The 11,100-nt window shown below is 63.2% G+C and overlaps 3 protein-coding genes across 4 annotated transcripts in view; 1 reads left to right on the top strand and 2 right to left on the bottom strand.

The window, feature by feature from the left end:
• Positions 1 to 420: 420 nt before the first annotated feature.
• Positions 421 to 1,146, top strand: LOC104833151 (E3 ubiquitin-protein ligase RNF182-like). Its single transcript, XM_010569726.1, has one exon. The coding sequence runs from the start codon at positions 421 to 423 to the stop codon at positions 1,144 to 1,146; it is 726 nt and encodes a 241-aa protein (XP_010568028.1).
• A 1,746-nt stretch (positions 1,147 to 2,892) lies between these two features.
• Positions 2,893 to 6,681, bottom strand: LOC104833150 (iroquois-class homeodomain protein IRX-1-like). Its single transcript, XM_010569725.1, has 2 exons — positions 6,532 to 6,681; positions 2,893 to 3,372 (listed from the first exon to the last, which is right to left on the bottom strand). Exons 1-2 carry the CDS (start codon positions 6,661 to 6,663, stop codon positions 2,893 to 2,895), a joined length of 612 nt encoding a protein of 203 aa, XP_010568027.1. The 5' UTR covers positions 6,664 to 6,681.
• ZNF335 (zinc finger protein 335) overlaps positions 5,895 to 11,100 on the bottom strand; it is a 10,863-nt gene continuing 5,657 nt past the window's right edge. For both annotated transcript variants that reach the window (XM_010569353.1, XM_010569354.1), the window contains exons 17-27: positions 10,706 to 10,980; positions 10,463 to 10,604; positions 10,002 to 10,391; positions 9,770 to 9,912; positions 9,270 to 9,409; positions 8,637 to 8,740; positions 8,424 to 8,501; positions 8,161 to 8,244; positions 7,922 to 7,987; positions 7,638 to 7,719; positions 5,895 to 7,045 (exon numbers count right to left, since the gene is read on the bottom strand). In XM_010569353.1, coding sequence (XP_010567655.1) covers positions 6,927 to 7,045; positions 7,638 to 7,719; positions 7,922 to 7,987; positions 8,161 to 8,244; positions 8,424 to 8,501; positions 8,637 to 8,740; positions 9,270 to 9,409; positions 9,770 to 9,912; positions 10,002 to 10,391; positions 10,463 to 10,604; positions 10,706 to 10,980 — 1,623 coding nt within the window. In that variant the 3' untranslated portion in view covers positions 5,895 to 6,926. The remainder of the gene's footprint in view (positions 7,046 to 7,637; positions 7,720 to 7,921; positions 7,988 to 8,160; positions 8,245 to 8,423; positions 8,502 to 8,636; positions 8,741 to 9,269; positions 9,410 to 9,769; positions 9,913 to 10,001; positions 10,392 to 10,462; positions 10,605 to 10,705; positions 10,981 to 11,100) is intronic.

Below are 11,100 nucleotides of genomic sequence, written 5' to 3'. Positions count from 1 at the left end.
GGGGGGATTGCAGGGCAGGGGGTCCCTGAAGCCGGCAGAGCCCGGTGTCCGGAGGCAGCCCTGCCCCGATGCCCCGGGGAACCTCCACGCACGGGGGAGGGACAAGCTGCGCCCGGGACGTGGGCCCCCACCCTGCAGCCGGTCCCGTTGGGAAAGCTGTCTCCCTCCCACCCAGACACGGACGCCGGGATGGGGGCGAGTCCCAGCGCTGGCGGGCACCAGCCGGTGGGCACAACCGGGCCCGCCCGGGGAGGGGGCTGCTGCCGGTGCCCCGCTCTGCCACGGAGCCCCAGGGGGGCTGAGCCGGCCCCGGCCCGTGGGGTGCAGCAAGGCCCGGGAACCTGCCCCCCGAGCCCTCGCTCACGGCGGCTTCCCACTCCCCCCCCAGCCCGGAGAGCCCCCAGCCAGCCCTCCAGGAGCATGGCCCAGCAGGACGGAGAGCGGGGGCCTCAGCCGATGGCACTCGCGGCCCCCGAGCTGGAGTGCAAGATCTGCTACAGCCGCTACGACGCCCGCGCCCGCAGACCCAAGCTGCTCCGCTGCGGCCACCGCCTCTGTGCCAAGTGCCTGCGCAAGATGGTGGCGCTGGGGGATGCGTCCCCCCGCCAGCTCCGCTGCCCCTTCTGCCGCCGGCACAGCCCGGTGCCCGGTGGGGACGTGCAGCAGCTGCAGGACGACGGCGAGGCGCTGGCACTGCTGACGGGCCGTGAGCGGGCCAAGAAGCGGGGTCCCCCCCGGTCCCCCGAGGTTCTCCTCTGCCCCAGCGTGCTGGAGCCCGCGCCCGGCCCCGACTGCCTGGTCGTCACCATCCTGGAGGTGCCGGAGGACGTGGCCCCGCCGGAGGGCCTGGGCGGGCTGGAGGTGGTGCGGCTGTACCGTCCCACCAGCCTGGGCGCGCTGGCCTGCCACGGCCCCGGGCACAAGTGCCGCTCTTGGGGGTGGCGAGCCGTCCCCCGCTTCATCCTGGGCGTCCTCTGCCTCCTCTACTTCAGCTCCCTGCCCTTCGGCATCTACCTCCTGCTCATTGAGCACCACAGCCTGGGCATCGTCCTGGTCAGCCTCGTGCCCTCCACCCTCCTCCTCTGCATCATCTACAGCCTCTGCCAGTGTCTGTGCCGGGAGGTCTTCGGGTTCCCCCACTCCTGACCCTGCATGGCTGAGCCCTGTGCCCGCCAGGAAGGCTTGGGCACCTTGGAGCGTTGTCCCTTGGGTATGGGTGTTCCCCGACCCACAGCTGACCCACGGCGTGGAGGTCTGCCTGGACCACGGGGAGATGCTCAGCGCATGTTGCCTTCCCTTGCAGAACAGTGCGGGCTTTGCCAAGTGGGAGCCCACGCTGGAGCGGCTGCAGGAGCTTGTTGCAGCCTACAAGCATTCAGGACAGACCCTTAGCTCCTCGTCCTCCTCCTCCTCCGGAGCAGAGAAAGAGCAGGAGCTGGGCAGAGAGCAAAACAGCAACTGGGACACTAATCCCAACTAAGGAAGCACGAGTGCTCGGTGCCTAAGCGCTGTGGCTGGAGGGGCCCCGGCAGCTGGCCGCAGCCTGGCGCTGGCAGGAGAATGACAGGCAGAGCCCGGGGGCTCCTGCAGCTGGACTGGCACCAGCACAGCTCCGTGTCCATAGTGTAAATAGTTCTGTCCGTGGCGCCCATGCTCCTTGCAGGGCTGCTCCCATCGCATCCGTGTTTCTTTCCCACATGTGTGAGTCCCGTGTTTGCCGACGCTGTGTATAGGGGAGGAGCGGAGAAGAGGAGTTTCTTTGGTGTGTAAAGACGTCTTTGCAGCTGTTTTGTAGTCGTTGTGGTTTTTACGCGGAGCCTCCGGGCTTTATTTAACCTCCTTGGGTTTTGTTTTGTAAGGATTAATTTAACACCGCTAACCATTTTATTACTTTTATCAAGAAGAGCAAAGTCTATTTTTGATTTCTGTTTCCTAGTTCTTAGAACATTAAAAACCAGCATACAGCTCTGCCCCGTGTCCCTGCATTCCTGGGACTCCTGGTCCGCTCTCCCCTCCCCAGCCAGCTCCCCTGGCCCCGCTTGTCACCCTGGGGCTGTGCAGAGCCACTTGCAGGAGCCCGACCCCGGGGGGTTGGGGGGAGCCCAGCAGGTCTGAGCCCAGACCTGGCAGCCGATGTCCTGTTCAGCGAGCGGATGGGCGCTGCTGCTCCTTCCCACAGCCCTCGTGTGCGATGTCCTCCTGCGGGTCCCGGTCAATGCGTGTCCGTGTCCCTCCCCGTGCCACCCCATGGCACAGCGCTGTGACGACCATCCCAGCCCTGCACCCCACATGTGAGCCCACCCCACACATGACCGTGGATGTCCAGGGAGGGGAAAGGGGAGGAGGTGTCAAGAAGGAACCGAATCACCTGGAAATGCTGCAGCTTTTCCTCTGCCGAACAGGGGGATCCCCCTTGGGGACCACAGCTGGTGGTGGGGCCAGTGAACCCCCGCAGCCTGGCCGGGTGTGCAGGAGGGTCCCGCTTTGGGCGGCACGGGCATGTTGTCGTCGGGCAGATGGGGCTGGGCAAGGGGCAGCCCGAGGGGCTTGGGGCAGGCTCTGCCCTGCTCCCTGGGGGTGGTGGAGCTGCCTGCAGCAACACTGGCAGTGCAGATGCCTGCATCCCTGACAGCATCCCCGCTGGCACCACTGCATCCACGCCAGCATCCCCCCTGGCATTCCCCCCGCAGACAGGCAACACCAGGAGGCCCAAGACAGTCACATTTATTAGTGCTTCATGTCCCTCCCTGCCCACACCTCCTGCTCTCCTTGTCCGGACAGCTGCCGGATCCCGAGGCCATCTGTCCTGCCCTGCCCAGCCATGGGGCTGTCCCCTCCCCACAGCCACAGCCCCCACCTGACCCCTGGGGTCAGAGCATGACAGCCCCAGCCCTACCCCTGCTCCAGCACCGCCGGCACCCCTGGGGCGCACCCGGTCTCACCGGGGGCAGATGCCAGCATCGCCGCCACGCTCCAGATCTTGGGTTTTTGGGGCTGCTTGCCCTGCCCAGGGCCTGAACCCTGCTCGGGGCTGCCCCCGCACCCATCCTGCATGGGGCTGGGGCCAGGTGGGGCACTTGGCAGGGTGCCCTCGCCCTCGCTGTCCTCGCCGTCCGAGGCACCGCGCAGTGCCCAGCCAGCCTTATTCTCCTTCTTGAGGCGCCGGCGGGCATTGGCAAACCACGTGGAGACTTGGGTGAGGCTCATCCGGCTGACCACAGCCAGCATCACCTTCTCCCCCTTGCTGGGGTAGGGGTTCCTGGGGTGCCGTGCCAGCCAGGCCTTCAGCGCTCCGGTGCTCTCCCGCGCAGCTGCCTTCACCCGCCCTGGCTCCGCGGGCAGCCCCAGCGGCACCTCGTAGGCTGGCGAGACCTGGAGGGGGCAGAGGGATATCAGGGCAGGACTGGGTGAGGGGCACCTGCAGCCAGAGGAGAGGGGCTGGGGGATATGGGGGCTCAGCCCTTCGTGCATGGCATGGGAGGGGGCAGAGCTGGGTCCTGCCCATCCTTGCCCTCTCCCGTGCCTGGCACCGCGCACTCCAAACGGCCGAGGTGCAGGAGGGTGCAGGGGGATGTTGGGGGAGTGCAGGGGACCCAGGACAGCAGCTCCCCAGCCCCGACCCGAACCACCCCACACAGCCCCAGCCCGGTCCCAGGAGGGGGGGATCCCACGTCCCAGCCCCCAAGAGCTGCCGTGTGGCACTTACCGAGGGCGCCAGGAAGCTTAGGGGGGGCGGCAGCAGGCTGTAGCCGGCCAGCACGGGGCAGGGGCATGGGCAGGGGCAGGGCAGTAGGGCTTCGGGGGGGCCCTGCAGGGCCCCCCACGGCACCCCGCAGCCCCCCGGCTCTCGGCCTGGACTCCCCTCGCCCTGAGGAGCTGCCATGCTGCAGGGAGAGGAGCCGGGGAGCTGCTCCCGGGTGTTTTATAGCTGCCGGGGTCCGTGGTGACTGACAGCTGATTAGGGGGTATTAGCACCCACGAGAGTGGCAGCAGGGATCTGGGGCAGCTGATACCTCCCCCTCCCCAGCTAGTGTCGGGCGGGGAGCATCCTCCCCGCCTGCCCACCACCAGCCAGGATGTGGCCAGGACCCCACACCAGGACCCCCCGCCGGCCCCCCAACCCTACTTGGCCCCAGCACAGCCCACAGGGATGGGGTGCAGTGGCACCGGGGGCTGGTGCACGGGGGCCCATGTGAGCCCCATGGCCACAGGGACGCAGCGCACATGGGGACACGCATGGGACACAGCACAGCCGGGGCTTTATTGCAGTGCCAAGAGCCGTCAGTCCCCGTCCTTGGCCCCAGGGCAGGGGTCAGCAGAGCCCCCCATGCCACAGCAGGCCGGGTCATAGGGCCAGAGGCCAGCAGGAAAACCTTTGCACGGCCCAGCAGGGCTTGAGCCGTGTGAGGTGCTGCCCCGGAGTCTGCTCCTCCTCCTGCTTGGCCAGGTCCTCGCCCAAGCCCCAGTGCCGCCGCTCCAGAGGGATGAAGGGGAAGGGGCCCCGCAGCCCCAGGGACCCTTTGCCTGGGTGGGCACTCAGCCCTGCAGGCATGGGGGCATTCCTGCCTGCTGACAGAGCAGGGGCAGGCAGGGCAGTGGTGGGCAGCTGCACAAGGGGACCCGAGAGCCCACGACCCCCTGAGCCGCCTGGCTCCTGCCGCTCTGCCTCCCGCTCAGACTGGGATTATCCCACAGGTTGTATCCATCATTAAATACTGACTAATAACGCTCTCAAGATATTAAATATGTAACAAACCCGCTTAGCGCTGGCCGGGGACGGGAAGGGGAAGGTCACTGGTGCTAATGAGCCCTGCCGCATCTCCAGGCTCCCTGCAGGTCCCCAGTGATAGCAGAAGGTCCCAAGGCCAAGGTGCCAGTGCTGAGGGGCCCCGAGCTCCCACAGCCCCACTGTGCCCCATGGCCAGAGCCGCAGCAGCACCCGGAGCTCCCCATGTGCAGCGGCCAGGAGCTCTGGTCCCATCCATCCCAAACGCATCCCCACCTCGGGTTGGTCCCGTGCTCTTGGCAGCCCCAGGCGTGGAAGCCGCCAGCCAGGAGGGGATGGCAGGGCTGGACAGCACCAGCCCTGGCCATGACCCTGCAGCAGCCCCGTAACCTTGTCCCCACAGGACTCCTGAGCCCTAATCAGTGCCGCGGCAGCACCGCAGATCCGCTTTATTAGATAATGGGGCAGTAATCTAGGAAAGCGCCTGCGGATTGCTGCGGTGTGCCTTAACCCTGCGCGGCACAGCTGGAGAGGGAGGGCCATGGCCAGCCATCGATGTGGCGGATGGACACAGCTGGATGCTGACCGAGCCACGGCCAGACAAGCACAGCCGCACGCTGGCACAACTGGGCATGGACAAGGCGGCAGGCAGACGTGAAGGCAGCGGGATACAGCCACAGCCAGGACAGAGCCACGACCAACTGCAGCCGATGCTGCTTGCCCAGGGGGAGTGTGGGGCCACCCACTCCCCGCGCCCCCAGCTAGGCAGGTCAAGGGGTCCAGTCCACAGCAGCCCCGGTGCCCAGGCAGGCTGCTACCTGCAACCCTGAGGCAGGGGACAAGCAGTGGGCTCCCTGGAGCCGGTGGGTACCCCCATCAGCCGGGGCCGGAAGGCTGCTGCTGTCATTTTGGGCAGAGCAGGCTCTGCGTTCACAGCACAAGGTCCAGTGCCGTCCCCGTCCCTTGCATGTGCCGGATGGGGAGTGCGGCTGAGAGCCCAGTGATCACACTGCACCAGTCCCACAGCTACAGGGCTCCGGCCTCACAGAAGCTCTTGCTGGAGTTGGGTGGTTCTAGGTCTTTTTCCCCTCCGCGGATAATCAGTTTAATGCAAAAGCATAGAACTAAAACTCTGAGATTAGCTGTTATAATCACATGTAAATACTTCCAGACAATCCGCTCAGGGAGGGGCAGCGTGTGTAGTTTGGGACAGAGTTACATGGGATTTAGGCTGTTTACCACTCGATTAATTTCATGACTCCAGCCCCAAGCCCACAGTTGTACCAGCTGCCCGGCCCACTTCCCAGGAGTCAAGGTCACTCGGGCAGGAGGAAGCCAATAGCAGAGGGCAGCCGCATCTGCTGGCAGCAACCTGCCCGGCCCCAGTGCCAGGCTCTGGGATCCCTGCGGCCCAGTCCCAGAGGAGGCAGCGGGAAGGCTGGGCCTGCCCAGCCCAGCTGGCTGGGGGTAGGACTACAGACGCTGCAGGCAGACGCATATGCAGGTTTCAATCCCTTTTTATTCATAAGCATAGTCAAAGCTTGAGAATGTCAGAATCGATCCCCTCCCGCAACCACCTACAAACCAACTCCAGAGTCCATCCCTCTTCAGAAGAAAAATAAAACATCTTCCACCCATGCTTCTTCCTACCCTGGGTTCCTCCAGTCCAAAGCCCTACTGCTGCCTGCCCGCAGGCCGGAGAAGCCAAGGGAGGGACGGCTGCCCTCACGCCAGGACCGCACACCCCACAGCTGCGGAGCGGGGAGCGCGTGGCTGCGGCTGCACACACACCTCTCGTACCGTACTGTGCGGCTGCACTCTCTCCCAGGATCCTTGCATGGTAGGCAGACGTCGATCCGAGTTTGGCCCACACAGACATGATTCAGGAAAAGGGATTTCAGACCATCAAGTGCAACAGGCAAAGAGACCATCCACATGAGAGCGCTGCCACCGTGCAGCCTGCCTCAGCGCCTCGGCTGCGGCGCAGTCTCTGCTGGAGACAGCTGCCTGTGCCGGAGAGGATGCGCAGGACCCTCGTGGCACGTGGCCAAGCGGCAGCATGCCCCGGCTGTGGCACGCTCAGACACGTCCCTCGTAGCCCCGAAGCAATAAGGCAACTGCTGGCTGAGGAGGCTCCTGCCTGGTACAGCTGTCCTGCTCAGCAAGTGTGTCCCAGCGCCAGCCGGGCCCGGCCCCGGTGCTAGTCCGCCAGCGTGATGACATCGTAGTGGATCCCCTGCTGCAGCTGCTGGATCTGCTCAGCCGTCGCCTCGGCGGTGAACACGCCCTGCGCCTGGGCCATCGCAGCATCAGCCACTGCTGCAGAGGAGAGGGGGGTCAGTGTCTCCTCGCATCCAAGGGCGGGAGAGAGCAGGCGGCTGCCCAGGGCCCCCCTCCGTGGGGAACAGGCAGAGAGTATGGGCAGGAGTACAAGAGCACAAGGGCCACCACGCCTTGTGCGGGGCTTCAGCAGGGAGCTTAGCTCCCGTTAACTCTGCAAACACACGTCAGGGTGTCTCCACCCTGTGGAAGCTGCTGCACCTCCCAGCAAAGCAACTCATCTCTGGGGGAAGGGAGCTGATACTATTCCAGAATGGATGTGCTGGGACCAGCAAAGATCTCCCCTCAGACACCAAGGCTGGCCGCTTCCCAGAATTACAGGGAGGCAGGCAGCAAGGTGGCAACCTAGCCTCACCAACCCCAGACCTTCTGCCAAGGACTGCTGCGCGGCTGCCCTGCTGGCTACAGCAAACGAGCAGCCTCTGCAGGCAGAGCTGGGCTGAGACCACGGTATCTCAGTGGCTGCTAACAGGCATCGCAAACTGCCCAGCAGGACTGGCACCCCGAGACCCGGAGGGAGACAGGACTGCCAGAGCTACGCCAAAGCTCAGCCCCGGGGCCCTGGTCCTACCTGAGACTGCCGAGTGTGCAGCTGCCTCCAGCTGTGCCTGGGTGACAAGCTGCTGCTCAGGTGAGACAGGCATGTACTGGATCTGCAGGGAGGAGAGAACAGGAGAGTCTGGGAGGGGCAGGGTCCCTCCTGGAGTGCTGCTCTGGCCACAGTTGCTGCAGCAAATCACCAACCTGCATGTACCTTCTATTTCACATCCCTCCCTCCCTCCATCTCCACCCATTTGCTCAGAGCCCGTCTCATGGCAGTCCCGTCAGCTCCAGCCACTGTGTCTGGCCCCTTACCTGCGGCTCCTGGAGGAACTGGCTGCCCTGCTCATACTGGATGTGGGTGATCTGACCATCCTGTACCTGGGGACAAGAGCCACAGTGAGGCTGTGTCAGGGCTAGTGGGCGTCCCTGCCCCTGAACAAAGCTGTGACTTGAACAGAGCAAGCCACAGGGCGCAGGAGGCCCAGCCCCACACACAGCACCCTCATGAGCCCCATCCACCATGCAAAGGGAGCAGACAGCCTGAAGCTTACCTGGATGTGATGTCCTTCCGGGACAACAACATACTCATGGGGAAGCAAGTGCTGTACACCATCCTGGGCAATGATGTACTGAACCTGCAAACACAGGGATTCAGACCCAAAAACATCACCGCTGCCCATCCCCTACACCACAACAGGGCTGGTTCTTGTCTGGCTTCTGTGCCTGTTTCCACCCGCCTCTCCCCACTGCCCCCAGCTCTTCCTGCTCCAGCTGCACAGAATCTTTTGGTTCTTGGGAGATGCTTCTCCCTCACCTGGTTGTCAGAGGTCACTAAGTGCTGTACTGTCTGTCCGTCGGCAGTTGTGATCTCCTGGATGTAAGTAGCCTCCTCCTGCAGGTCAGCAAGCGCCCAGTGCTGTCAGTGGGGGTGGGCCTGACCACAAGCCCTCCGAGAGGAGGGAACCCACGCAACTCGTGGGGAGCGGCCACACAGGGTGGGAGGATGAGACCGATGGGCCCAACTCACCTGGCTCGTGACGCTCTGCTCCTGTGCGACGATGATGTGCTCCTGCCCCAGAGCCTGCTGCAGCCGCTCAGGAGCCAGCACTGCCTGGCCGGACTGCAGAGCCGCTGGAATGCAGAGAAAGCCAATGAGGATACTGCTGGGGCTGCGGCCAGCCCCTGCCAGGTGCCCACCCCAACAAAGAGCACAGGACAGTCTCTTAGCTCTGCTCACAGAAAGTCAGAAACTAAACCAAACTCTCCCAACATGAAGGAAACCAAAGGTCACTTCGGGCAAAACACAACCTCCACATCAGACTGTGAATTCCGCTTCCCATTTCAGCCATGAGCTGCTCACAGCACCACTGCTCCTGCAACGTACTGATCTATTGGGACCTGCTTGGAGCAAACACTGGACCCCTAGTTCTGCACAGAACCACAACAGTCAGCACCTCATCAGGAGAGCTCCCTTCACCCAGTCCCCTTATCTTTGGACCTACCAAGTCCTGCCACCGTTGGCAATCCTAATCTTCAGCAGGAATCTCCTGGCCCTGACCCATCTCAGCCCTGCTCAGCCCCCAAGCTGGGTGAATCCCCGCACAGGGCTCTGGCCACAGGAAACCCACAGACCACCCCTAGTCACAAGGACACATCTTACTCTGCAGGGTGGCCAGTGTGTCCTCATCACTGTTCAGGATGATGGTCTGCTGGGCAGCAGCTGCAGGCCCCCCTGGCCTTTTCCCCTCCGAGCTGTGCAAACGCTGCATGTGGAACTTGAGGTGCCCATTACGGTTGAACCTACAGAAGGAACAGAGTGAGGTGGAGTTCACCACGGGCAGTGCAGGGCCTCTGTGCTCTCTGCAGAGACCAAGGCCATGAGCACCATAAGCACATCCTAGAACATGGCTCATCCCCGCTCCCAAAACATCCCCGTCAGGCCCAAGTACTGAATCTCCCCATGCAGAAGTTCCTTGGAGACAAAGCTGGGTCCACCTGCAGCAGGAACCGTTCTCAAGGGCAGAGTTCCCTCTAACAGGGGACTGTTCCTGGGGTAGGGCCAGCACAGCCAGCTCTTTGCCAACATCCTATCTCCTCTTGAGCCTTGAAGAGCTCTACAGGATCTCTCGAAGCAGCCACAACCTAGCAAGCTTCACTCACCTCTGCCCACAGATCTGGCAGGCAAAGGGTTTCTCGTTGGTGTGTGTCAGCATGTGCCTGCGCAGGTCCTTCTTGTTCTTGGAGGCAAAGCTGCAGTGGGTGCACTTGTGTGGCCGAAGGCTGGCATGCTGCACCATGTGGCTCTGGGGGCAGAAGGAGAAGCGCAGGGTCAGAAAGCCTCCGTTTCTCCAAACGTCTTGTTCCCAGGGCTGCTCTGTGCCAGGGAACCTACCCGAACCTCCGGCCAGAGGGCTGCAGTGAATGGACAGTCAGGACACTTGAAGGTGCTGGGCCCAATGTGGGCTCTCTTGTGACTCTCCATTTCTGCTCTCCCTGTGAACATGGCTGTGCAAATCTTGCATGAAAACTTTTTGGCTGTGGAAATCTTGCACGAGAGCTTCTTGGCTGTGGAAACCTTGCATGAGAGCTTCTTGGCCATGCCTTGGAGCGCAGGCCACTTGACCTTTGGGGATGAGATTTCCTGTCCCTCGGAGGCTGGGGATAAAGACGAGTCCTTCTGGAGCTGCCTGGTGACACACTGCACCAGGGGCCACTTGACGCTGGCAGGCTGTGCCTCCTGGCCCTCCACAGGCGAGGGAAAGGCAGCGTCCCCGCTGAGGGGCTGAGAGAGAAACACCCAATCACACCTGCTCACACTGCTGCCCGAGACGGGGAGAAAGCTCAGCTACTTACCTCAATGTGATGGAACTGGCTCCCTGGAATGCCGGACGACATGATATAGTGATTGTTATGCTCCTTCAGAGCCTCCTCTGTCATCACAGCTTCACTCACCACAACCGCATGGGAGGTCTCTGCAGGGCTCTCCTCTTCACTGCTGGAGAGGACAGGGTCAGGGAGGATCTGCCTCGTCCACCTCACCACTAAAGCCTCCTCATTTGAGGTCAGAAATCTCCCCACTCCTCCCATACAGCTGACCTGTACAGCGTGCCTGGAGCCTGAATCTCCTCACTGATGGGTGTGATGATGCTGTACTCTGTCGCCCCGCCAAAGGGGATAGTGATCTGCTGTAGTTCTGAGCCACCCAAGGTCGCTTCCTCATAAGCCTCCTGCACCAACGTCTCCCCAGGCTCTGCCATGTGCAGCGTCACCAACTTCTGCTGCTGCTCCTCAGTCTCTGCCCCCTCCTCCTGTGCGTGTGGCTCACAGGGGGCCTGCGCCTCTCCTGAATCACCTGGCTTCACCACTGCCACCTGCGGAGGGGACAGCAGCTCAGCCAGAGGAAGGCAAGACACCCTCTGAAGTGGAACAGGGCTAGGCACTGTGGAAAGACTGGGGAGGGCTGGGAAGCCCCCCCCTGCCACTTCCTGGCA

Source organism: Haliaeetus leucocephalus, unplaced genomic scaffold (genome assembly GCF_000737465.1).
Source record: "Haliaeetus leucocephalus isolate CR32 unplaced genomic scaffold, Haliaeetus_leucocephalus-4.0 Scaffold273, whole genome shotgun sequence".
Classification (NCBI taxonomy): Eukaryota; Metazoa; Chordata; class Aves; order Accipitriformes; family Accipitridae; genus Haliaeetus; species Haliaeetus leucocephalus.
The sequence above is the reverse complement of the archived record's forward strand: the minus strand, read 5'-3'. Positions and strand labels throughout refer to the sequence as shown.

Excerpts from the sequence above, each read along its gene's own strand:
- LOC104833150 (XM_010569725.1), bottom strand. The coding sequence starts at position 6,663 with ATGTGGATGGTCTCTTTGCCTGTTGCACTTGATGGTCTGAAATCCCTT. Across the intron at positions 3,373-6,531 it reads GGAGAGAGTGCAGCCGCACA|GTCTCGCCAGCCTACGAGGT; the intron begins GTACGGTACGAG and ends TGCCCCCTCCAG.
- LOC104833151 (XM_010569726.1), top strand. The coding sequence starts at position 421 with ATGGCCCAGCAGGACGGAGAGCGGGGGCCTCAGCCGATGGCACTCGCG.